General features: G+C 46.4%; 1 protein-coding gene across 1 annotated transcript; it reads left to right on the forward strand.

Moving 5' to 3' along the window:
* Positions 1 to 58: 58 nt before the first annotated feature.
* On the forward strand, positions 59 to 26538 carry sema3e (sema domain, immunoglobulin domain (Ig), short basic domain, secreted, (semaphorin) 3E; the record flags this gene model as incomplete). Its single annotated transcript, XM_084477901.1, has 17 exons — positions 59 to 164; positions 12590 to 12753; positions 13355 to 13414; positions 13605 to 13724; positions 14743 to 14836; positions 15005 to 15121; positions 16336 to 16478; positions 16733 to 16847; positions 16987 to 17056; positions 17206 to 17350; positions 18553 to 18778; positions 19416 to 19507; positions 20649 to 20690; positions 21055 to 21221; positions 23417 to 23487; positions 24246 to 24379; positions 26032 to 26538. 17 exons carry the CDS (start codon positions 59 to 61, stop codon positions 26536 to 26538), a joined length of 2373 nt encoding a protein of 790 aa, XP_084334027.1.
* Positions 26539 to 27358: the final 820 nt, after the last annotated feature.

The following is a 27358-nucleotide window of genomic DNA, read 5'->3' on the forward strand; positions in this document are numbered from 1 at the left end:
CTGGCGCACGCCTCACTTTGTCACATGAACGCACATCAAGCCCGGCGCTGATAAGAAGATGGGAGCCTCGTGTCAAACAAAAATGCTGCTCTTTGTTTTCCTGTGGAGTTTCTTCACACACTCTGGCCACACTGCCTACCCCAGAATACGGCTCTCCTATTCAGGTAAACACACACACGCACACGCACACGCATGCACGCACATGCTCACACACGCGCAAACTGGGATGTTGGCACTTGTGTGCTTGTTTGAATGGTACTGTTTAAGAATGTGTGCTTTTACAAAGTGTTGTTACAGTCCAATTAACGCACTGCATAGGCTTATGATGCCCTGCACAAAAGTAAACTATGTGATATGAAGTAAAGAATGATGTAGATGACAAATAACAGGGCGTTCAAAGCAGTCCTGTCTCTCTGGAGCCCAACATGCCTTATCTCGCAAGGCATGTTAACAGTTTTTTGCTTTTCTTTTACAAGTTATTTTACTGCTGACAATTGATCCTTTGACCTTTACACACGGCGAGCTCTGTGACCCTTACGCCCAAATTACCCGGTTGGGATTTGACCCTGGAAACTTTTGCACTCTTGAACATATACAGCACCCACTCCAACAACAGAAGTCCATACCATGCTTAAAAAAAAGACACTTGAATATTCATGTTCTGTAAACAGTGTTTTTTAAATGACATTTATTTTCTTCAAATTACAAACAACACGACGATAAAAACTTAGAATTCAGTTCAACGACGGGCTGAATACGTAAAGGTTACAGGTTGTGCTTACTCATGTGAGGGATCGATATTCTCGCATTACTTCAACCCTCGGACTGAGCGTGTTATCGATTGATATCTAAGATTTACATCCGACAACCCCCCCCCCCCGCCCCCCCCCAGGGGAGGAAAACACAGAGCTGTCTCTCTGCAGCGAGCTGAACGATGACTCCAGCGCACTTTGTCACAGGCGCTTCTTTCACTCCGCTGAGCGAAGCTCTGGCCTCTGGCTGGTCTCTCCGTCGTCACCGGTCTCTGGTTTGTTTTGCCGCTCCAGCCACGGCGGCTGAGAATCCAGTCGGTGGCATTCTCTCAGGGCAACGGCGGAGCCATGTAGGATGAGCGCTTGTATAAACACTGGGGCGCGCTTTTTTGTGTGTGTGTGTGTGTGTGTGTGTGTGTGTGTGTGTGTGTGTGTGTGTGTGTGTGTGTGTGTGTGTGTGTGTGTGTGTGTGTGTGTGTGTGTGTGTGTGTGTGTGTGTGTGTGTGTGTGTGTGTGTGTGAACGAGATAGGAAGAGAGGGGAGAGACAAAGAGAAAACGCTGATGTTATAGGACCAGCGAGTTGATACCATATGTGCCATATGTCCGTTGCATGGCGGTAAAAAAAGCGCGTTCTCTTCAAAGGTATAGAGATAAATTGCCCCAACTAAATTATATCGCTTTTTTTTAAGCGGCGTCTCTGATCTTTTTGAGTACAGGTGACAGTTTTCATAGTTAAGCAGAAGTATGGAATTTGGTCGTTCAGTAATTATATGGTGCTGTTGGGTTTTGATGTTTGCTGATATTTTGAAGGCATGATTCTAATTGTTGTTTTTCAGTTTTTGTAATGTTTTCAGTTTAAACTGTAAATATAAACGCATAAAAAACATCCTTCAGGCTTCTTGATAAAGCCCTCAGTTTATGGCTTGTTTTACGGACAAGCCTCACAGTCACTCAGGTTACACTCCCCTTGATACTATCTGACACCTTCACCCAACACCCAATCATTATCCGCTTGAGGAAGCGCTGCTAGGATGACTGACACGCCATACCTCTCTTCTTCTCTCTCTCTCGTTCTCTCTCGTTCTCTCTCTCGCTCTCGTTCTCTCTCTCGTGCTCGCTCTCTCTCTCTCTCGTGCTCTCTCTCTCTCTCGTTCTCTCTCTCTCTCTCTCGTGCTCTCCCTCTCTCTCGTTCTCTCTCTCTCTCTCGTGCTGTCTCTCTCTCGCTCGTTCTCTCTCTCTTGTGCTCTCTCTCTCTCTCTCTCTCTCTCTCTCTCTCTCCATGCTACATGTTCTAGCTGGAAAAGAGCTGCATTGGGATCCTATCATTATGGAATGAAAACCATCTAAGCTCTAATATGTGCCTCATGGCCGCTGTTGGGGATTTTTTCTTTTTTCTTTTTGCACACGCCCTCGAGTTCCAACCAACCCACATCAACTTGCGCACACACAACCACACACAGCACACCCAGAATAGTGCGCATATCTTTCCACATTGAACTTCTTGGATGTTGGTCAAGGAGACACATGGAGATGGAGGTTTACGGCCTCAGTCTCCGGGGAAGGAAAACGCATCACAATGACATTGAGTGGGAAGAACGCACGGCTGAGCAAATGCAATATTATCTGCCATGTCCCCTTATGAATAGAGTATAATATGTATGCTTTGGCTTTTGACTGAAATTACCTTTTGTGTACTGAGGAAATATATATATAAATTAAAAAGATTTCCCAGAACACCATTGCAATACAGATCATAGCTGTCTTTTCATGAGATGTGATTGGTGAGACACCTGTTTCATAATCATCCTTCCTCTTTGATTCCTGCCCGGTTATGTGCAGCTCTCCAGCTCTGGGTCAGCATGTCATTGACATGAAAGACCTGTGGTCCGCTTTCATCTGCAGTGTTCGCTTGCATGGCCTACATTCTCCCATTATGTTCCAGTGAGTTGGTAACCAAAACACAGGTTCCGTTCGGAGCTCCAAACACAGATTGATAGTTCTCTGTAGAAGTGTAACTAATCCCCAACTCTGTTATGGGGGACTTCAAAACAACTGACCAGCAGGTATTCATTCTCCATGAGTGTTTTTTTTTGCCACCGCCACGTTGACTTGATGAACTGAATGTTCTTTTTCCAAAATCAGCTGATTAAATGAGAATCTAGATCGTATTAGTGGAGCTGTTAGGCAGAAGCAATAGCTTCATTTAGTTCCAGACTCAAAGTCCCCAAAGACCCGCAAGCCTCTCTAAAGTAGGCCAACAATCCATTTAGCTGCTAATGAACCTAGAAACTAGCATGTGCCAATGTCGTTTTGGGCTGCCTGCATGTGTCTTGGCTGAGGCTTAATTGCCGTTTAGCGCAATCTTCTGCACGACTCTAAACTATTTAGAGAAGCAGATTCAATAAGAGTTGGTCTAATTATCCAACGTGAATGTATTCAATTAGATCAAATTTGTTTAGATGAGATGAGATAGAATCAATTTAGACAAGATTAGAAACAATTTGAGATTAGGTTACATTAGATAATCAGCAAAGATTAGAATAGGTTATATGTAAAGATATAACCCATCCTTTCCAAAATTTCCCTGGCCCCAAATACATCCTATAATGAATTTGAAGAAAAGCGCTTAAAAGATGTGTTATTATTAATAGATTACTTGGGTAAAATTGTGCTAGATTACTTTGGACGAGATAGGATAAGGTTTTAAAATGGGGTTAGGTATGGTCAAGTCAGATGACATTGGATTGGATTAGATTAGGTAAAACAAGGTTAGGTGTGGTTGGATTAGAAGAGATTGGAGATGATTAGTTTACTTTACGTTAGATGAGATTAGTTTAGATTATCTTTGGTCTTTAACCATCCACCAGGGTGGTACAGTCCTGATGAATCTTTCATTTGGATTTCAGGGTGCATTTCATAATATGACACGAATACAGGGACAGGATGGTTTCTTTCAACATTTATTGATTTGAAGTGGTAATACGATACCGCCTGCATACTATTACTATTCAGCTGTGTGTCAGCGGCGGCCAGTTGTGTTGTTCATAACAGTTCATCTTTTTGTGCATGGATAGTTGAAACAATAAGTAATATGAACATGAGGATGAAGATCAGATTACTAGGTGCTAAACTGGATAAATGTCACTTATTTTTGTCATTGCGGCATTGATGAAGGATATTAATCATTCACAGACTAAACAAACTATTGTTTGTTTACTATAACGATTACATGAAAGATATTAACAGCTATATATCAGTCGGCAAGTCTTCTTTTGCTCTACAATCATAAATGATTTGCCGTTTTAGGGTATTCTTAAACCGTGTCGAACCATTCACCCTTAAGTGGTCCCTTTAGCTTTCCAGTGTTGAAGAAACAGGCATTGATTTGATTGAAGTGAACTCCAAGCTGTCATCACGCCTATGTAATGAATACCTGCACGGCTCTGCAAAATTGGCAATGTGCTCGGAGGCAAAACGATTTTGCCCAGCAAGGAAATATAAGGTCTAGAAAGCGAGACGGAGAGAGAAGAAAAATATGTAAATGTGTGCCTTTGTTTTTTCTTGTTGTTGCTATTAAAGGCCTCTGAGATATGGTAGCATGTCAAACAATATAATAGTCTGTTTGAAATACTCGGAAATGCGAGTCGGTCGATGTAATAGTTTGAAAGCTTAGAGAGGCTGGTGTAATGGCTGAGACAGCTACACAGACAGGAGCTTTTTGGCAAATGGCTAAAATGGCCACTGCAAGGACATTTCATCGTCACGTCTAGCAGGCCCTGCAACCATGGCTCCTTCTGAGATTTATTTATTTAAAGTCGAGTCATTTTTGGTCAAATGTAAATATTTCTCTCAGACAAGTCTGCGTCATCTTTCAAGGTGAATAAACCTTTCCAGTGCTGTCTGGATGTTTTGACAGGGTTACACTTAAACATATAGCTTATGTAAATAAACCCAATTACTTTGCCCATTTTAGCCTAACATTTACCTCTCAGAATAGCCAAACAAAGCCTCTGTACAAAGCCAGGAGGCCTGTATTGCTGGTGTTAATGAGGTATGTTTCTCCTATGGATTTCCAGAGCTATATATACACCATACTATATTGAATGTTATTGCTACCTTCCAATGAACTGCAGACATATCCACTTTTCCTGTGTGTGTGTGTGTGTGTGTGTGTGTGTGTGTGTGTGTGTGTGTGTGTGTGTGTGTGTGCACCCGTATGTGTGTGTGTGTGTGTGTGTGTGTGCACCCGTGTGTGTGTGTGTGTGTGTGTGTATCTGTGTGTGTGTGTGTGTGTGTGTGTGTGTGTGTGCACCATATGTGATTGTGTGTGTGAGCGTGTGTGAGCGTGCTTGAGTGTGTCAGCCGACTCAAATCACTAAGGTAGCAATTATGATGAAAGAAATACTGAAACCTTCCTCTCCAGAAAGTAAGAGAGAGAGTTTCACAACCTTTTAAACGTTCTGGCCTTAAATGAAGAGCCCATACAAGGAGCAAGATGACTAAGTCTGCTCTAAGAGGGTCTGGGAATTTTCTCTTTCTTTTCCGTCAGCCTCAAAATAAATGATTAAAGAATAAAAAGAATGTCAAACAGGGTTTGACATCGCCTCACCTATGCGTGTAAGGGTGCTTCTAACTAGACGACCGACCGGAAGTAGAACTCCTCCCCAATCACCGCTCACACCGCGAAGACAGCTGAATAGATTCTGATTGATTTATTGTCCGTCGGGCAATAAAGATGAAGAGAAAGTGTGGGTCCGGCTCAAAAAATATATATAACAAACTATATATATTATATATATATATATATCCTGCGATGTGGGTTACGTGTATAGAAGGCTGGTCTTCAGGCTGGTCTTCCGACTCACATCGGCTGACAGAGGTTTACTCTGTCAGCCTCTTTGTGTGTGTGTCCCTCCTCCCCATATGTTAAGGTGTGTGTGTGTGTGTGTGTGTGTGTGTGCGTGTGTGTGTGTGTGTGTGTGTGTGTGTGTGTGTGTGTGTGTGTGTGTGTGTGTGTGTGTGTGTGTGTGTGTGTGTGTGTGTGTGTGTGTGTGTGTGTGTGTGTGTGTGTGTGTGCGCTCTCCAGCCTCATTAACGAGATGTCCAGAGGGGTAGGAGGCACCTGCTGAAGCTCTCATATCCTCTGTGACCTTTCCGCCACCAACGCGTCCACGAGCCAGGGGGGGGGAGATGAGGGGGAGATACTCACACTGGTCTGGGTGGGGGGGGGGGAGTCTTCTTTCATAGAAGTGATGGCAATGATGATATATATGTGTGTGGGCTTTGAGAGGGGAATGAAAGCAAGATGCATGGTGCAGATGACTGTATAAGGGCATATTAAAGCCAGATCGTTCTTGGCAGATTGTTTTATTGAGGCCTGTGTGGATGTGGGGGGGCAGGGTTATACTAATCAAATCTATTTTTTGATCTCTATGCTGAACAAGAATATATCAATTGGGGCTGTTTCTAACTGTGCTGATTATATCAGAGTAACTAATCAAAGCTGTTATCCTTCGACACCAAACAGGAATAAATAACTCATTTGTATCTATTCATATAAATAGCAACTTTTTGTGTGTAGTCTGTCTATGGGGCTTGGACATCAGAATGCTTCATGGGATTCTTTGTAGACAGGCTTGAAGTTTCACATTGATCATTTTAGCAGATTATGCTAAAATGGTGTTCATGGTGAGCTCATCCAGATCCATCAACAATGAACAATCAATAATTTACTTCCAATATATCCCCAAATATGGTAGGTTTTGGGAAAAATTATTGATTGTTGATAACACAGTCGTCTTTATAGCCATGATATGGTTGGACTGTTCGCCTAATCCTCTGAACCGTGCTGAATACTTTAATCAACAGCTATTTAATTTCAATATGGTTTTTGGTTTGGTGGCTGTCTTATGAGTTCAGTGTCTTGCAGTGAAGAGAGTATTTGGCAGATGGAAAAAGTGGGCATGAATAAGTTACTAATTCATCTGGGTTTTTTGCACTGACATCCGGACAGCAGACTCTTGGAGGAGTCTGCTGGAGGAGTAGCTGATGATATACTGATACCTTACCACACTAAGTGTGGTAAGGTACCATGTGAATTTTGTCAATAATAAACTATCCATTTTGCTGCGTCATAGTATGAGGACGTCATGTTGACGTTGGGTTAGGGTTTTAGGCAGAAGGACACCTAAAATGTCATAACAAGAAATGAAGAAACAACTTTTTTCCACTATTCTAAATCATTAATCTCTCTCTCCTCTCTCTCTTCGGCCTCAATGTTTCTCTCATTCTCCCCTGCGTCCTCCATGTGGCTTTCATTTGACGTAGTGATATAATCTCTCCACACAGGGGTAACACAAAGGGGGTGGTGATAACCCAACACCCCCACACTCCCCCCTCCCTGCTTGAAGCCATGGCATACCAGCTCAGCAAGAACCTATTCCTCATTATCCCTCAATAAGGGATAAATAATAACCCTTCAATAAGAACTATCATTCTGTCTCCTGAATCGAGCTTAAGATGCATAAGGCAAGATTCATGTCAAAGCGTAAATTATTTTGTTTAGTTTTGGCAACCATTCCAACGTGCATGGTATTTTGATTCTCTTGCCTAAAGATCTAGATCTCCCATGTGCATTCATTTGACTATAATGTGTCTTTCTTCTTGTCCGCTACGCTTAAGGCACGCAAGCGCGCACACACAAAAACACAGGCATGCACACTGAAACGCAAACACACACACACACACACACACACACACACACACACACACACACACACACACACACACACACACACACACACACACACACACACACACACACACACACACAGTGGGGGACTCAGACTGTTTGAAGGGCAGGGGCGAAAAAGTAAAAAGGGCACATTCTTGGGGCCCCACCAGCGTGCAAAAAGCTATGATCCATCATGTATGATGAAATAGTCCTCATCCTCATTAAGATTATACGGAAGAGGATTAGGGCCACACATAAGAATAAAATTATTGTTCTGACCTTATTCTCAGAATTCTGAGAATAAAGTCAGAATTCTGAAATTAAAGTCAGAATTCTGAGAATAAAGTCAGAATTCTGACTTTATTCTCAGAGTTCCATAGACTTGAAAGTCAGAATTCTGACTTTAATCTCAGAATTCTGACTTTTTCTCAGAATTCTGAGATTAAAGTCGAAGTTGTGACTTTAAACTCTTGCTGTAGAGGGCACATCATCATAATTGATTGCATGAAGGGGCACCATAGAGGGTACTCAATATTTTTTTGCACGTGTTAAGGGCAGCCAATAAGGCACTCCCTCTCGTTTTCACCACTCTAGAGGGCACTTAAGCAACACTTTTTCAACCATGGAGGCACCAGACGCGCAGAAGGGCACTAGAAGGGCACTCATTAAGGCACGTTATCGAATTTTCTTGTTCTAGAGGGCACATAATCATCATCTGTTGTATGAAGGGGCACCCTAGAGGGCACCCAATCACTTTTTGCATGTGTAAAGGGCAGCCAATAAGGCACTTCCTCGCGTTTTCGCCACTCTTGAGGGCAATTTAGCGCGCTTTTTCAACCATGGAGGCACAAGCCCCCCCTCGTGCCTCCATGGTTGAAAAAGCGCGCTTTCTTGCCCCCCCCCCCCGAGTCCGCTATTGCACACACACACAAAAGTGTGGCGTGCTTCCATATTTATTTCCATACTATACAGCCAATACACTGAAATTTATATTTGCACTGCACAAAATCCCCCATCGGCTAGATGATGAAACCCTGTGCTCTCAGGATTTTCCTTTCATCTGTATCTTTGTTTATGCAAAGTGGAAACACATCGGGGACCAAGCATCTCCCTGCTGCACAACGGTTCTCTCGGTAGAGGAAAACCCATGGGGCCCCATCAAGGTGTCACTGATGGAGACTAGCGTGACTCGGGGATGCAGTAAGCCTGGGAGGTGGAAATACCCCTGGCTCGCTCACCAAGCGAGAGCCGGGATTACACGACTACCGTGTTGAGCTGCAGCCAGACATAATCACAGAGTGTTATAATGACATCGCAGGCTCGTCTACCTACTCTAAGATCACACTATTCATTGCACCGTACAATTACACACATCCTGTCATTTAGACGCTACGGTGAGTTAGGATTACAGTCATTCAGAAGTTATTACTCTTCTTTCTTTCTTCCTTCTTTTATTTCCTCTTCTATTGACTATGATTTGCTATTTAGCTTTTAGCAGCTTTTGGCACCTGTAGAGAGACAGGTAATTAAGGAGCCGGTAGAGGTTAGACAGTGAATACAGAGAAAGCTCATTGAGGCTCAGGTTGGGGTTAGACAGTATATACAGAGACAGGTCATTAAGGAGCCGGTAGAGGTTAGACAGTGAATAAAGAGACAGGTCATTAAGGAGCAGGAATGTGTTACACAGTGAATACAGAGGAAGCTCATTAAGGCGCAGGTTGGGGTTAGACAGTAAATACAGAGACAGGTTTTAAGGAGCAGGTAGGGGTTCCACAGTAAATGCAGAGACCGGTCATTAAGGAGCAGGAATGGGTTAGACAGTGAATACAGAAACATGTCGAGAAAGTGGGGGTTAGACAGTTAATACAGAGACATACATTAATGTATGTTGAGTGCCATAAAACACGCATGTTTATAATCAAGCCAATCAAATATTTATTCTAATCCAAATGTATCTCATCAAACCTAATCAGGTCTAATCCCCTCTAATAAATTCCAAACTTCCAAGCACCACCATCTTTTCGGTTCCACAAAGCACGTTCAATCGCAAAAGCCCATGCTAAGAAGTGGATTACTTTTTCCAGGTATGTGTTTACAAGTGCTTGTGTATATTTCGTCAACGTTTGCATCTAAGTCTTAATAGTGAAGGCCAGGTCATGGCCTCCCGTACCACGCACTCCGTTCTCTTAGCCATGGGCAGATTCCACCTACAATAGCGGTTCCTCATGTGAGTCATCTGGGCCCAAGTCCCAACAAATCCTGCAAGCAACCGTGTGCGCATTTCCAACGCGTGCCTGTCTAAGCCTTCCTGTGTACGCATCTCTGGAATGATATATGGTTGAATTCCCTTAATGTGCCAACGCACCAAACAAAAAATAGTTCATTGTTGAAAACATTGACAACCAAATCAATAGTGTCTGTGAAGGTTGTTTTCACGTTGATTTATTTTTTACAGAGCATGAGAATTTGAGCCTGGCTCACTTTCACTCCAAAAAGTTGAGAATGTGAAAGAAAAAGGATTATGATGTAAGAACTTTTGCAGCATCTCAATCTGTCACCTCAAGTTAAATATAAATACAAGGTTGCCCCAGCTTATGCCTGTAGATAAGAGCAGTCGAATGTAAACATAGAGTTTTGTGTGTGTGTGTGTGTGTGTGTGTGTGTGTGTGTGTGTGTGTGTGTGTGTGTGTGTGTGTTTGTGTGTGTGTGAGAGAGCTTGTGTGTGTGTGTGTGTGCACGTGTGTGTGTGTGTGTGTGTGTGTGTGTGTGTGTGTGTGAGAGCTTGTGTGTCTTTAAATGTGTGTGTGTGTGTGTGTGTGTGTGTGTGTGTGTGTGTGTGTGTGTGTGTGTGTGTGTGTGTGTGTGTGTGTGTGTGTGTGTGTGTGTGTGTGTGTGTGTGTGTGTGTGTGTGTGTGAGAGAGCTTGTGTGTCTTTAAATGTGTGTGTGTGTGTGTGTGTGTGTGTGCACGTGTGTGTGTGTGTGTGTGTGTGTGTATCTTTGTGTGCATGGGTTTGTGTGAGTGTGTGTACACACACAGACACAGCGAGCTCTTAACTGGTATAGATAATAAGATAATTACAGGAAGCGGCTCCACAATCCTCTGGCAGAACACCAGCTCTGCACCGTTGTATCCCTGCTGCCACCCAACCACCAGAGTGATCTACTGCTATTCAAATAAACAGACACCCCTGCCATTGGTTTCCTTAATAGCTGGAAAACAAACATTGTCTACGGTGATCCACCCCGAAAGAATCAGCCACATCATCTATGTTGTTGCTAGGGATGAGCCTTAGAAGTCAGATAAACATTCTGTGATTCCGTCTCGCAGATCAAGTCCCCTGTGAAAATACACAGATGCTAAAATAACAGCTAGAAGCGAAACTAAAGCGCCAGCATTAGGAGCAGTGCCAGTCTTTTGGAGCTCATTAAAAGTGTGTGGATTGTGTTACTTTGGGTTGATTTCGCTTCTGGTCCTGGCGTTTTGCTCTCGTCTTCTGCATCAAACCCAAACAACGCTGAAACCAAGGGGATAAAAGTCTCTGCAACATCTCCGTAGACCTGCTATTGTTAGATGAGATGTGTGGCTCTATGTGTGTGTGTGTGTGTGGCTCTGTCTGTGTGTGTGTGCGCACATTTGTACCTGTGTGTTTGTATGTATTTATGCGCGTGTGTGTGCGCGCACACACATGTGCATGTATGTTTGTATCTATTTGTGTGTGTGTGTGTGTGTGTATGTGTGTGCGCACACACGTGTGTGTGTGTGTGTGTGTGTGTGTGTGCGCAGTGAGTCTTAGCCAGACTCCCCCACCCCTCTTGATGGATTTACAAGCACAGGTCCATGTGTTCCAGGGGTTCCCATGGGGAGGGACTTTCCAGGTCTGCCTGACCTGTTAGCTCATCCATGGGCAGGTTGAGAGCTGTCACTTTCAATTACAAAGAACCGGTAAATGATGTGTGGGTTGGTGGTTGTGGTTGTGGCCGTGGTTGCGTCCGTGTGCGCGGTAGTTGTGGGACTGTGAGCATATGTGTTTTGAGCATTCTATTTCCGTAAATGAGTTCAATGCTGGTTTTCATTTGGATACATATTTTTTAAGGGTGAATGTTTTCAGCTCAAATTCAAGCATTATGTCAATTGAAAAAAAGAGTTCTAGGAAGGTGGGGAGTGAGTTGGTGTTATCCTAATGGTTACATCCCATGCCAACTCTGTGATACATCTTTACAGATGTTGCATGTTGTGCATGTGTATGTGCGTTATAATGAGCGATGCTGCAGAAGAAACGGGCCTCAGTCACTCCTTATACTGCGGGAAGCTTCACCCTCTCTGGGACGCAACCTTTGACCTCAATCCAGACAGAGCTCCACACATCCACACGCACCGTGGCGTCAGCGCACCCTCTGAACGCCGGTGCACCTTAATCTTGACGCCGACGTGCCTTTGAGAAGGCTTTCCGGCATCAAGGACACGTTCACTACCTGGATGGCTGGAAAAACCACATGATTTTACACATGGTTTTATACTTAAAGAAAGTGCCTTGTGTGTGTGTGTGTGTGCGTGCAGTTTTGAAATGTCTTTGTAAGGCAATGTGTTTATGGCTGTGTTATCCTGTCTGCTGAAGGGCTTCCACAGTGGTTTACTGTCTGTGTGTTCACTACATCCGCCTTACCGCTCAAACCGCTGGGGAATAACACCCTGTAACGTTCTGCGTGACCCGGCTCATATAGAAACGCTTGTGTGGATATTCTGAGGGTTTGAATGAGTGGCGTAAACAGTGAGATGATGCTGTTTGTTCTGTGTGAAAGCTCTTAACAAGAAAAGGTTGCGGTTAGGGTTGGTTTCAGAACCTATAATTTACTATTCAATTTAGCTTGTGAGTAAGCACGGTTGGAAAGGAGGTAACTTATAGGATGACACTGGAATGGACATTTGGCAAAATTGCTTCATGTACCCTGCAGCAAAAAATAGCTTGAAGGAAACTGCCAAATAAAAACATCAATCCATACTTCTATAAAACAGTTATATGCATTTCATCTGCATTGCCCTGCTATGTCTCTCTGACAGTCTGTCTGTCTCTCTCTTATCCATCCATCTTTGTGTTGACTAGATCTATGGCAGATGAACAGGACGGTGGTGTTCCAGGCCCAGCAGGGGACTCTGCTCCAGGCCCAGACCATGCTGCTTGATGAGCCCAACGAGAGGCTCTACGTGGGGGCCAAGAACCGCCTTCTCTCCCTGCGTCTGGAGCGCATCAACAGTGATCACAAAGAGGTAGGCTTTCTGGATTGTGTGTGTGTGTGTGTGTGTGTGTGTGTGTGTGTGTGTGTGTCTGTGTGTCTGTCTGTCTGTCTGTGTGTGTGTGTGTGTGTGTGTGTGTGTGTGTGTGTTTACTCAAGATCTCAACGATACAGTGAATGATGCTCTAGGTAAGATTGCAGTGATATAATATAAGAGTTTTATTTGTTGGAAATGACATTGCCATCTGTCTCTGTGCGCTCTGAGAGAATATCGGTTCTTCTTGGCTGCATCTTCATGAGATCAATGAAATCCCTGGCCGCTCTGCTAATTTCTGACAAGGCCTCGCTTCAATGATTAGTTCCGGTAATCCATTTGAGCTGTCAATCATGTGCATTATGATAGCTCCACCAAAGGTGCGTGAATGCAATGGTAATCAAAGGAGGGTGGGGAGAGTGTTGGAGGGAGGGAGCAGAGAGGGGCCTTTTTGTTGGGTTGTTTATTTTCAAAATCTTGCTTCTACTCTTTTATTTTCTCTCTCTCTCTCTCTCTCTCTCTCTCTCTCTCTCTCTCTCTCTCTCTCTCTCTCCGCCTGTATGTCTCTCTCACCCTCTTTCTCTCTTCTTCTTTGTCCCAGATCCGGTGGGCGAGCACTGAGTCCCAGATCGAGGAGTGTCTGATGAAGGGCAGAGAGAAGGTAAGGAACACTGTTGCAACGCCTGCGTGCCCCGTCCTGATCAGCATGTTGAGCAGACGTCCATCATCCCCGATTGATGCAGTGATGAATAATGCAGCAGCAAGCAAACTTTCCCTTTCTCTCAAAAAAAAAACACTCTTACACACACATCCCCCTCCCTCTCCATCACATCCCCTGTCATCCTATCCAGCCGGAGTGTGCCAACTATATCAAGGTGCTGCAGCAGTACAACAACACCCACCTGTTGGCCTGCGGGACCGGAGCTTTCAACCCCACCTGTGGTCTGGTGGAGGTGGGAACCAAGGCAACTGTGAGTGGTGAACAACCCCACCGCCCCCCCGCCCCCTTCCCCTCCTTTTGCATGCATCTTCCAGTTAGGGTGAATGCACGCTGAAACATCAAACCATTCAACCCTATCTGTCTGCGGTCAGAGAACCTGCAACACACAGTGATGTGATTGATAACGTGGGGATGTTATGATGGAGGATGTGTTGTCTCAGGGAAGGAAAAGAGGGAGGGAGAGAGAGGGAGAGAGAGGGGGAGAGAGAGAGAGGGAGAGAGAGAGGGAGAGAGAGAGAGCGAGAGAGGGAGAGGGAGAGAGAGAGCGAGAGAGCGAGAGAGACAGAGTAAAACAAACCTGCACATTCCAGAGATGCAGTCTCATTGACACCTAGCTGGGAACGGAACCCCTCCCTTGCGTCAGTGTGGAGACGAGACCGGCCCGGTAACCATCAGTCAGGACAGGCCCGTGTCCGGCTGTATACAAACACAAGAGGTCTCCAAGAGGTCTGCGTCTCCTCACACTAATACGATCCACTTCACATACTTTGCCCACCCAAAGATGGGTATTGAGTTGCAAATCCCTCTCCCGCAGTGTGAGACATACAACCCACTTTTGAACGTTGCCTATTTACAGCAATTACACAATTCTCATGTTTTCAACCTTTCGTTCACGATGATGAAATTTACACCAGTCCAATGAAGTGGTGTTTTTTTCCCCCTCTTGGGCGTGATACCTCTGAAAAGGAGACTCAGCCAGCCATCCATCACCCGTTGGCTCTCGTCTATCATTTGTCGTTTGCATTCATCTATGCTGAAACCATCTGCTCTTTACTTCACTTCTCCCTGCATTCTCTCCATCCTCACTTTACATGCTCTGTCTGGTTTTATTACACATGAACCATGGCCTTTGTGGAGTGTGTGTGTGCGTGTGTGTGTGTGTGTGTGTGTGTTTGCGTGCGTGCGTGCGTGCGTGCGTGCGTGCGTGCGTGAGTGCGTGCGTGTGTGTGTGATGTTTTTTCCAAGGTCTTATAGTGTTGTGCCCTCAGGACAGGCTGTTTTCCCTGGCGGACGAGAGCGTTGAGAGCGGCAGGGGCCGGTGCCCTTATGACCCCAACAGCCCGTGCACCTCTACCCTTTACAGTACGTCTTTCCATTCCACTCACGTATCTGGAGTGGCAAAGTGAAGTCCCACCTGCAGAACTTATGTTCAGCCGATGGGTATCACTGCCACCTAGTGGATGAAAGGTGTCATATCTTTTTGGGCGTGTGCGAGTTTGGCCGTGGACTAAAAACGAGTGTCTTCGACAGGAGGGGAGCTGTACATCGGCGTGTACACCGACTACTGGGAGAACGACGGCGCTCTGTGTCGCCTCAACAGCCAGACGTACACACGCACAGAGAGAGACGACAGACAGCAGCTGAACCGTGAGTGCAATCGCAAACAACAGCAATCCTCTCATTCAGAAGCAATTAGGGACTGCTCAGACACGTGAATGTGTTGCGATGGATCGTATCTAAACCGTATCAAACCGTACAAGGAGAGGAGAGACAACATGCACAGGATAACATTGTGTTCTTTGGCGGCATAGGACTACCAAAATGTTTGAGCTGAACAAAGAGTGGATCCACCCTGTGTGCCCAGCTCAAACATCTGCCATCGCAAATTAGTGCGGGCCTATTAGTTTAAAGCATACATTTATACTTTTTGTACTGATATGCCGCCAAAGTTCCCTATCATTGATGCTTTGTAGTAAATACAAAACTCTTTATTAAATCTAAAAAAAACACAATGGACATTTACAATACTAGAATACTGGATTACTTATAACGTAATCTATTCATTATTTATTTATCATCTTTTTTTACATATTAATTAAAATACAACGTTATAAAATACTAACTATGAAGTATAAATATGGCAGCTTTCTTCAATGGAGTTGAAGTGTCTAAATGTTGTATAAGCATTGAAGACGTAGGTGTTATCTCAATGTGCATGGCGAATAAAGTGTAGCCTTTTTTTTTAAAAAGCTTCTTTTTTTTTCTCTTTTTTTTCCTTTTTTCTAAGTATTTTTCGGCAAGTCTCTCAGTGCTTATAAATCACATGGTTTCAGAACACATGTCTCGTTAGGCTGTTGGCTGTGTTCACAAGATACAAGGTTATGTAACATGATATTATGTTCCTCGCACTGATCGCTTGCGAGTTGTCACCTCGTTAAATATATTATCTTACACACATCTTTTATTCAGTAGTATTCAGTAATAGTTCCATCTTTAGTTGTAGTTTAATCTGCCCTTGCAGAAGGCCTACTTATTAATTCAGATTTTAATAAGGCGGAATAGAGTGGTAGCCTCTAATGTATTATCACCTTTTGTAATTGTATTAGTTAATTATTATTATGTATCAGTATTTAAATGTATGCACTTACTGTACTATACTACTACTACTACTGTTACTATTCGGTTTATGTATGGGGACACAAACATTATATTGAAATCCGAACCGTCCTTGAAAGTACATCATGTTCAGAACTTGATACCATTATTCAGTCACAACCTAGTCTAGTAACCTGCCCGGGGCCATCATAGTGATTTCTCTTGAAACGCAGTCATGTCAGGCTACTGCACTCTGCCTTCCTCAGAGCCTAAGTTCATCAAGTCTGCGGTGATCCCTGATAATGACGACCCGGAGGATGACAAGGTGTACTTTTTCTTCACCGAACGCGAGCAGAACCCTGAGGGAGAAACCAAGGCCGTGTACACCCGGGTCGGACGCGTCTGTGCTGTGAGAGGAACACACTGTCTGTCTGTCTGTACTTTCCATCTCACTGTCTGTATGTGGAAGACAGAAAAAAGTAATACGGTAATAATTATGTTATGTGCGTGTCCTGTGTGCTTTAGAATGACCAGGGAGGCTGTATCTTTCTCTTTCTCTGTCTGTCTGTCTGTCCGTCTATCTATCTCACTGTCTGTATGTGGGAGATAGAAACAAAGTAACACGGTTATAATTATGTGATGTGCGTGTCCGGTGTGCTTCAGAACGACCAGGGAGGCCGGAGAATGTTGGTCAACAGATGGAGCTCCTTCCTGAAGACGCGCCTCATCTGCTCAGTGGCCGGGGCCAACGGCATCGACACACACTTTGACGAGCTCGGTAAGGCGCACTGTTTGACGTGCATGCCACTCAAATAGGACTCCCTCTTGTCACGACGCCACAAAGCCGTATCCAAGACATAAGTAAATAAGTAATGCGATTTACGAATAATACGATTTTTTTTTACGACCGGTTCTAGAGGACGTCTTTGTGCTCCAGAACAAGGACGAGAAGAATCCGGAAATCTTTGGACTTTTCAGCACCACTAGGTCAGTCTCGGCTCAACATGGAGAGGGAGCCAACAAACTGTTATAAAGTGCTTTGTACTAAAGTACTTTATAACAGTTTGTTTTAAAAAGTGCTACATGCATATACAGTTTTACTCACTCACCTAACCACCGAAACGTATCCCTTCCAGCGCCGTCTTCAAGGGCTACGCCGTGTGTGTCTATCGAATGGACGACATCAGGGCCTCCTTCAACGGGGCCTTCGCCCAGCGAGAGAGGCCCGGTCACCACTGGATGCCCTACGAGGACCGGGTACCCTACCCCCGGCCCGGCTCCGTGAGTAGGCCTCTATGACTCACCAGGGAAAAAGCAGAGCCAATGACGTAGCCCCAGAGCTGTACAAACGCTGTACACACACGCGGCATTCACGGCTCCAATGCTCGCCACATGTTTCCGTGCTGTTGGGGTCACACAAGAGCCTTTTGTGTGCGAGAGTGTGTGGGGTCTCCGCGGCGCTGTGTTGCGTTAGCGACACTAAATGTGAGCGCTGTTGTAGCTAGGTCATGCGAGAAGCCTTTTTTTGTGGGTAAGGCATTTGGAGACGGGGGTTTATAGCCATTGCAGCTTTATTTCATATTAACTTGTGCATCGTATGGCGTTGCCTTGTATTACACTTCCATTTCCCGTAATTGTTTTGTTGCCTATCCCACGCTTGTGTGCCTTTCCCTGATTGCCTCTTTTTTTCTCCCCGCTTTTTCTCTGCCTGTTCCACCACCACCCACCACCACTACCACCACCCACCACCACTACCACCCCCACCCACCACCACCACCCACCACCAATCACCACCACCACTACCACCCCCACCCACCACCACCACCCACCACCAATCTCCACTACCACCCACCTCCACCACCACCACCACCCACCATCACCACCACCCACCACCACCACCCACCTCCACCACCACCACCCACCATCACCACCACCCACCACCACCCACCACCACCACCCACCACCAATCACCACCACCAATCACCACCACCACCCACCACCACCACCACCCACTTCCACCACCACCACCCCACCACCACCACCACCACCCACCACCAATCACCACCACCCACCACCAATCACCACCACCACCACCCACCTCCACCACCACCACCCACCACCAATCACCACCACCACCCACCACCACCACCCCACCACCACCACCACCACCCACCACCAACAACCAACCACCACCAACACCACCCACCACCACCACCACCACCACCCACCATCACCACCCACCACCACCACCAACCAACCACCACCAACACCACCCACCACCACCACCACCACCACCACCCACCATCACCACCCACCACCACCACCAACCAACCACCACCACCACCAACTACCACCACCACCACTAACCCCAACCACCAACACCACCACCACCCACCACCACCAACACCAATCCCCAAACACAACCACCCACCAACCAACCACCACCACCAACCAACCACCACCACCCAACCACCCGTGCGCAGTGTGCGAGCAAGATGAACGGCGGCGGCTTCTCCAGTTCCAAGGAGTTCCCGGACGAGGTGCTCCGCTTCGTGCGCGCCCACCCGGTCATGTACCGGGCCGTGCAGCCGCTGCACCGCCGGCCCGTGCTGCTGCAGACGCAGGGGGGCGGCCGGAGGCTGACCCAGCTGGCTGTGGACCGCGTCCAGGCCCAGGACGGACACTACCACGTCCTGTACATTGGCACCGGTACGCACACACAGACACGCACACGTGCACACACACACACACACACACACAAGCACACACACACACACACACACACAAGCACACACAAACACAAGCACACGTGCACGTGCACACACACACACAAACACACACAAACACAAGCACACGTGCACGTGCACACACACACACACAAGCACACATGCACACACACAAGCACACATGCACATGCACACACAAACACAAGCACACGTGCACGTGCACACACACGCAAACACACGCATGTGCACACTCAAGCACACCTGCACATGCACACTATGAAAACCATTATAAAAGTAGACCTAGGCTACCCTGAATCAATGTCAGTGCTGATATATTCGTAAACATTATCAGTTACCATTGATATTTGTTTGAAAGCAGAATTTAATAAATAAATTCATATATGATTAAACATATTTTTTGTGTGTATGTGTGTGTGTGGGGGGCGTACGAGAGCTTGATACAGACCATGAAACAAATAATAATAATATGTTTATTTTTTATAAAGCGCCTTCCTCACACTCAAGGTCACATTACAGATTCATGAGAGCACACACAGAGCAAGACAGCCAAATAATAAATAACGTGTTTATGTGATGTATGTGTTCGTCTCCATTCTCAGATGACTCTGTGGTGTTGAAAGTGATCACCATCTACAACAAAGACACAGACACTGTGGAGGAAGTCTTGCTGGAGGAGCTCCAAGTGTTCCAGGTACAACAGTGTTGTTATGCATAGGAGGGACATATGAGAAGGGGTACATACTGTGGTGATTTCAGTGTTGGGCAGTAGCCTCACTGCAAGTAGAGGCATTACTCGTTGAACTACATCAGTAGCTTGGCGGTAGCGTGGCTGTTTTCTAAATAAAATAGCTTTTCAGTCGAAAAGCTATTTTACTGATCAAGCAGTGGGTTAGCGTCCGCACAAGTCACATTTGACCAACATTTCTGAATGTCAAGCTCAGGGGAGCTTTACTGCTGGGGTGGGAAATAGAAGTGGATCAGTCAGAGGAATTACAGTCTCAGTGTGTGAAGTGCAGCAAGCCGGTGCCAACCCAATATGGCTTCCCAGAGGCCCTGGCGCACGGTTCATACGGAGGTTTGTGACCGTCACTTCTGACATTTTGGAGCTCCACATAGAGAGTGAGCGAACTGTGTGTCTGCCAACGTTTGGGCCAAACACCCACTATAAATGGCTATGCCCATGCCATGCGTGGACTGTCTTCACGAACGGCGCCTTTGTCTGTTGGTTGTTTTTGCTTGTTTTTGTTGCCAAATTCATCTTGGGAGTGTTTAAAGAACACAGCCTTTGTTTTAAAAACAATTGAACCGAACATTTTCTGCCTGCCTATCTGTTTGATTGACAGCTGCATTGATCACTGAGGTAGCATTGAAACAAAAAAAATTCCTTGTTTTAAATTACTTTTGCCATGTTGTTGTAGCTTTGCTTGTTCATTTCTCTTGGGGTTGGGGGTAGCTTCAGCGTGGTAAAGCTTATTTATTGTAGAGTAAGTGGAAGCTTACTCTACTCACTGCACTTTCCATGTCACTTGCCCAATAGGGCAATGTTTGAATAACTTATATAAAGGTGCTGAAAGATTTAAGAGCTAGTAAATGAGGGTGGTTTGTTAGTAATGGCCTAGCCATCCATCAGCTGCTACTGAATAAAAATGCGTTGTAGAGAGAGAGAGGGGAATTTTTTTGGTCCTTTAAAAATAAAGTTTGTTCTCTGTGGTTATTTTCTGAGCCCTCTCTTTACAACTCCCAGATTAATGTCATAACTTTGTCAGATTGCTTTGGACCAATGTGTTTGTTGTAAGTCATCAAAGTTATATTTATCTTCTTTCCTTTCTAAGGTGCCCACAACAATAACAGAAATAATCATATCATCCAAAAAGGTAAGGGGGCATCTGGGGTGGTTGAATTCCAGCAAGCCTACTACATATTTACAGTGTTTTTACATCCAGCTATCAATCTGACTGCAATTCTTACGTTTGGCCACACGGTGATACCATTGGATCATCTTGTTTCTCAAATCTGGTACACAAGTGAATTCATCAAAGCAAGAGATAATGTTTCGTATATAAACGATGAACAATACATAGTAAAGTTATTTTCTTAACAAAATTAATAAAATAATGTGTTAAGAATGTGATAATGTGTAAAAAAAAACCCAGCTATATATAAAGATAAATTAAAACAAAGATGATGCTGATGATTGTGTCGATGATGACATTAAATCATGAACTGTTTGGTAAACAGCAACAGCTGTATGTGGGCTCAGAGGTGGGCGTGGCCCAGGTGAGGCTGCACCAGTGTGAGCTGTACGGCTCCCAGTGTGCAGACTGCTGCCTGGCCAGGGACCCCTACTGCGCCTGGGACGGGCTCACCTGCTCCAGGTACTACCCTGCTGGAGTCTACCCCAAAAGGTAACGTGCACACACACATGCATGCAGGCACGCATGCACGCCCACATGCACGCATGCACGCATGCACAAACGCACGCACTCCCACACGCACGCATGCACAAACGCACGCACACATGCACGCACACAAGCGCAGAGGCTTGAAAGCAAGCACACACAGACACACACACACATATACACACACACACACACAGATTCTGTGTGACACAGATGCACAGCTACACACACTGGTACACACATGCACGTGCAAACGCAGACACACGAAACAGACACGGATACACCCACGGCCAATTGTGCTGCAGTTGAGAGAGAGAGAGCCGTCAGATGGTCAGGCAGTTCCCCTACTGAGGTGTGATATATCATTGGTTAGCACCTTCCCCGCTCCTCGCTATTTTCCTTTCACACAACACTCTGACCACCGCCGGCTTCCTGATTACCAGACGAGAAGAATGGATGTACCTTTTACCAAACCTCTTTACGAGAATGGATGTACAGTATAATACGAAGTGGATGGGGCCCACACAGAGTGGTGGTTTGTTTCAATTGCATTTGCCTCCCCCGGTGAATGCGGCCCCTACCGTTGAATAACAGCTGCTAATGGGAGCCAGGAAGTTAGCTTGTTGTGGTACTTTGAGAGGAGAGATTAAGGAGAAATGCACACACAGCCTTAAGACTTGGCCACACCTCGTACCAGTTCTAGTATTTCTTGATGTGGTGTATACGATATATGGTTTTATTTAGCTCCGTTGACTCACCTTCTACTTTTTCTGTCTCAAAAATTTCAGGCATGACGCATGAGGTGGGCGGGACTTACCTCTGTGTGTATGTGTGTTAGTCACAGGCTACCTACCTTTAGAGAAGCAGTTGGCTTGCTCTGTAAAGTCAAATTCAAACAAGCATCCAATTATCAATGCTTTATTCAAAACAAGTAAATGAACACAGTTATCATGTTTTCATTCAAAACATGCAACTGATCTTGAGAAATAGGAACGTGATATCCATATCATTTTTTTAGATGAAGGGGCGGAATCGATGGATTGTTTACCATTGACATATAATGTGTACGGGAAAAGGCTTTGTGTCCCAGTGTTGCTCTTAACGGGTCTACTCCAACACCAGTACCCAGAATAGATTTATATATATAATTATCCCATACACCAGTTTACAGTAAGACCAGAGCCGGAATCCGAATGGGTTGGAGTCCACTTCTTTTTATGGTCAACGGGGTCCGGTTAGGGGGCAGTTCTATTACCGCGGGTCGGTTCATCATTACCTGTGTAATACCCGAGTGGATCCGAGAGAAATACCTGTGATCAGTACTGATCACCGGGGGGACCTGGTGATGTGTGACTCGCCCGGTGATTAGGCTGACCATTAGGATCAGCCTGAAAGAGCGGGGGAAAAAAAGCGGGAAATAAGTTGCTAAAACCAAAGGAGCGTGAAATAAGAGGGAAAAGAGCAGCGGTACAGAGTGCAGGTAGCACAGAGGAAAGGCACGCGGTTAAGATGGATCGAGTATGTTTAGCGTTACTGACTGTTACAGATAGGCACGTCGCATTATAAGACAAAACCGTAGCGTCTTCAGGTTAGGGCTTTCTGTTATTTTTTATATCCTTTTATTAGGTTACCAAATTGTGTCCGACATGATTCATACATTTTTTAGCACCAGTTTTCATGACCAGACATTATTTCCGGTCGATAAAACACCCTACCGTCTCAGATCCTGGGTCTCTCCCCCTCTCCGAGGTGCAGGGTAGGGTCTATAACATCCCACACATAAACTGGTCGGGGTATATCTATTCAAATCGGATCCAATCGGATCCCGACCCCTGAAGACCTCTGGCTGCAGTGCCATAGTTTGGCCACCAGGCCACCCTGGACACAGGCCATTCCTGGAAGCTGGTTTAAAAGCCGGTTAGCTTTTTAGTCAATCAGCATTCACTTGATCTCTCCCAGCAGTCTGTGTCAGTAAAGCCTGCAGCCTTGTCTTTTCTGTTCCTTCCTCTGTTTATGTCTATCTTTTCCTCAGCCTCTCTATCTCTCCCGCTTTCTCTGTCTCTCTCTCTCTCTCTTTCCGTCTCTGTCTTCTCTTGCTTTCTCTGTCTCTCTCTCTTATGCAATTCCCGTCTTAATCATTGCATCCCTTATCTCTGTTATTCACATGTTATTTTTTTCCAACCCCTCCCGTCATTTCACAGCCGCCGGTTCAGGCGGCAGGATGTTCGCCATGGCAACGCCGTCCAGCTGTGTAATGGGCTGCAAATCGACGGTGAGTGCACGTGACGCGGACGTGATTGGTATGCGCTATGGGATGTGGTGCACATGTGTGTCGGCTTGCTCTGTTCATTCCTGTGTGTGTGAGATCGGAGTGTTTTGATTGACCTTTATTATCATAAACACGTGAACATCTGTAAATGACTACACATTGATAACCTGTCCATGGAAACACGACCATATTCAGCCGCTGAGAAAGCCTTAAGAGAAACAGTGGAGCGGGCGTATAGTCCTCATTGGAGCATACCTTCATCGTCCACTAATGAGGAGGTTCGGGGGGAGGGGGGGGGTGGAGGGTGAGGCTAATGAGTTAGCGATTTTCCAGTCACGACGCGGCTGCCATGGCAGTATAGGTATGTGAGCACGCAATAGGCTGCGGCTCTCTTTTTAAAGGATGACAACCAGCCAACTAGCCAGGTGGCTAATGGAAGGCTAGCAGTGAGAGTGGCAAGGTTACATAGCAAGCCTCTTAGGTAGGGTAGAGAATATACCATTAACATGGTCATAGGTAATCAGCCATCAGCAACCACATTCCATGTGTGTGTGTCAGTGTGTGCGTGAGTCGTTTTGAGTGTTAGAGAGTGATTGTGCAGGTTTATTTGTTTGTAACCACATTAATTTGCATCTGTTATAAACGGTGTGTATGTGACACTTCATCATTGTGTGTGTGTGTGTGTGTGTGTGTGTGTGTGTGTGTGTGTGTGTGTGTGTGTGTGTGTGTGTGTGTGTGTGTGTGTGTGTGTGTGTGTACAGACCAGCAGCTGGGCATGGCAGAGGAGAGGTTGGTCTACGGGGTGGAGACCAACAGCACCCTTCTGGAGTGCACCCCTCGCTCTCTGCAGGCCAGGGTGCTCTGGTTCCGACAGCAGGGAGAGGAGCAGCATGAGGTCGGTCGGGGGCCACGCACGCACACACACACACACACACACACACACACACACACACACACACACACACACACACACACACACACACACACACAAAGATCCACTGTTCTATGAGGAGGGGAAAGATCTTTAACTTATAGAACTACATCTTCAGGATCCAGTGATATAAATGAAATACCCCTGCACACATATTCTGTGTGCAGCTGATCATACATGTGTCATATATTCCCAGCTTCCATGGGAACATAGGGGATGCTTCTATTTATTCTATTTATTTCTGCTTGATTTACCATTCAATTGTGCATTCAAAAGGAAAAGGAATTTTGCTTGGTATTGTCAAGCTTAAACACGTAGGTAACAAATTCATTCATCAAATTGAATGTCTGCCCATATGGGTGTTTGTATCGGATCAGAGTGGGCCGTATATGGTGCTCTGCCCAGTGTTCCCAGTGCAGCCCACGTAGTTCGCCTTCAAACCATGTATGCCCCATGGTAAATGGCCGTGGTTCAGCCCACCCTCACTCTTGAAACCCAATTGGATCCCACACCTAGAACCCGTGGAAACATATGCTGCTTTTCCACCGACAGTACCAGCTCAACTCACCACGACTTAGCGCGGCACGACATGGTTTGGTTCCAGGCACGTCGTGTTTCCTTCAAAAAAAGAACCTCTTCAACGTGGGCGGGTCGTCATTAGGTTTTAATCCCGGGAGACAGCATCCCGGGAAATCTGATCAAGACTATTTCCTGATTCCCGGGAAAGGCTATGATGGGAAACGGGAAATAAAATAAAATTAAAAACGCAATGAGTACGAGTCTATTGTTGACATAAGAGAACGTTGATGGAGGCGAAACTTGAGCCCTGGGAAAGGAACGACACAAAAAAACGAAACAGTGAAACGCTGATCCGTGTCCCCCTTGGGAGCGGGTCCGTGGACTCCAGCCATGTCGAACACACACAACCACGGCGGACACACACAACTACACGCAGCCTAACTCTAGCCCTGGGAAAGGAGTGACACACATGGCGAAACGCTGATCCGTGTCTCCCTCGGGAGTGGGTCTGTGGACCCCAGCCACGCCGGACACAACCCAACAAATTCACAAGTCATACAAAAGTACCAGCTCAGCTCGCTTGGAACCTCGACGGAGGTGCTACTAAAATAAGTACCAGGTACCAGGTACTTTTTTTGGCAATGGAAACGCAAAAAAAGCGGGCCAAGTCGAGGCGAGGCGAGGCGAGTTGAGCTGGTACTGTCGGTGGAAAAGGGGCATTAGAGAAGCAATTTCAGTTTCTCTGTGTACCCACTGCGAAAGATCCCAGATAGGCTCATGGACACCGTCTGAATGTCCGATATTATTTCCATGTGGATGAACTTCCAAAGTGATTCGCCTTCTTGAATCGCCTACACACACCCCTCACTGATCCGCCATCTCCTGGGAACACATAACACATAACCCTCTCGGCACGACGTGTACGATACGCCGTGCCTAACGCCCCCCGAGGCGTGTCGTTGTTTTCATCCAAACGACAACGTCAGCGTCTCCGCGGAGACGTGGCTAACTAACCCAGCGCTAACACCTTCCCCCTCTTCCGCGTCTCTTCCTCCTCCTCCTCCTCCTCCTCCTCCACCTCCTCCTCCTCCGCTCAGCTCCAGGCCAGCGAGCGCGTGGTGCCGACGGCGCACGGGCTGCTCATCCTGCACGTGCGCAGCGCCGACGCCGGCGTGTACGTGTGCCAGACGGCCGAGCACGGCTACGTGCACGCCCTGCTGCGCGTGGCGCTGGTGGTGCTGAAGGGGGAGCGCGTGGGCGCGGCGGCCGCGGCGGCCACTGGCGCTGACCGGGAGAAGGAGTCGGTGTCGTGTCCCGCCTCCGCCTCCTTCGGCGGCCCCCAGGCGGCGGCGGCGGGGTCGGCCGGCACCGCGCCGCAGCCCGGCCCCCACTCCCGGGTGTGGTACAAGGAGTTCCTGCAGCTGATTGGCTACGGGGACGCCCAGCGGGTGGAGGAGTACTGCGAGAGGGTGTGGTGCTCCGACAAGAAGCGCAAGAAGCCCAAGCGGAGGTACGCGTCCCCCGGCGGAGCGGGGGAGAAGAAGGGGAAGGCCAGAGGAGGGGAGGGCAACCACCGCGCTCCCCGGCACACACTGGATACATGAGTGTGTGTGGCCTGCACATGCACACACACACACACGCGCATGCGCCCGCACACACACACACACACACACACACACACACATGCACACATGCACATGCACACATGTGAAAACACACACTAGGTGAAACACGCCGACACACAGTTGTTGAAACACACATGCACACAGTTGTTGAAATGCACACACTAACACACACGGCGACACACATATCGAGACACACCCTCACACAAACACACACACACACACCAACACCCACCCCCACACACACACAGACTAAAGGTCAGGCTCTCTTGTGTTCCCACCACCAAGCAGATATTCGGACACAATTTGTCCCTATTGTTATTAGTGTGAGTTATATTAGCTTTAAATGTCCAAAACAACCTTTAGGTGAAATCAGGGCAAGTTTGGTTAGCGGATGATTCTCACATGATCAGCGTTTGAATATGGGGTTACATAAAAGTCCTATGGACCGTCAGAACACAGGGCCCCGGCATGAGCTGAAATGAAATTGAGTGGATCGTGAGCTCTGACCCGAAGAGACACGCATAAGCTCCTCTGGAGTGAGCCGGAACTAACTGGTTGACCAAATCAAACACAAGAGACTTGACAAAACAGACGGCTGATCCTCTCCTGGACGCGGCAGTTCATTACGACGACTCGTTCGACATGTCACTGTATCCCATGCTTTCTTATTTTCTACTAATTTATTTCCGTTCAGTTTTCAATCGTAGATGGGTGTTCAACTGGAAGTACAGTGTTTTTCATGTTTTTTTGTAGCTAAAACGAGCTTTGAGCTTAGTGATGCTTTCATAGCAGTGATCGT

The sequence above is a fragment of the Micromesistius poutassou genome (genome assembly GCF_964030765.1).
Source record: "Micromesistius poutassou genome assembly, chromosome: 13".
Lineage (NCBI taxonomy): Eukaryota > Metazoa > Chordata > Actinopteri > Gadiformes > Gadidae > Micromesistius > Micromesistius poutassou.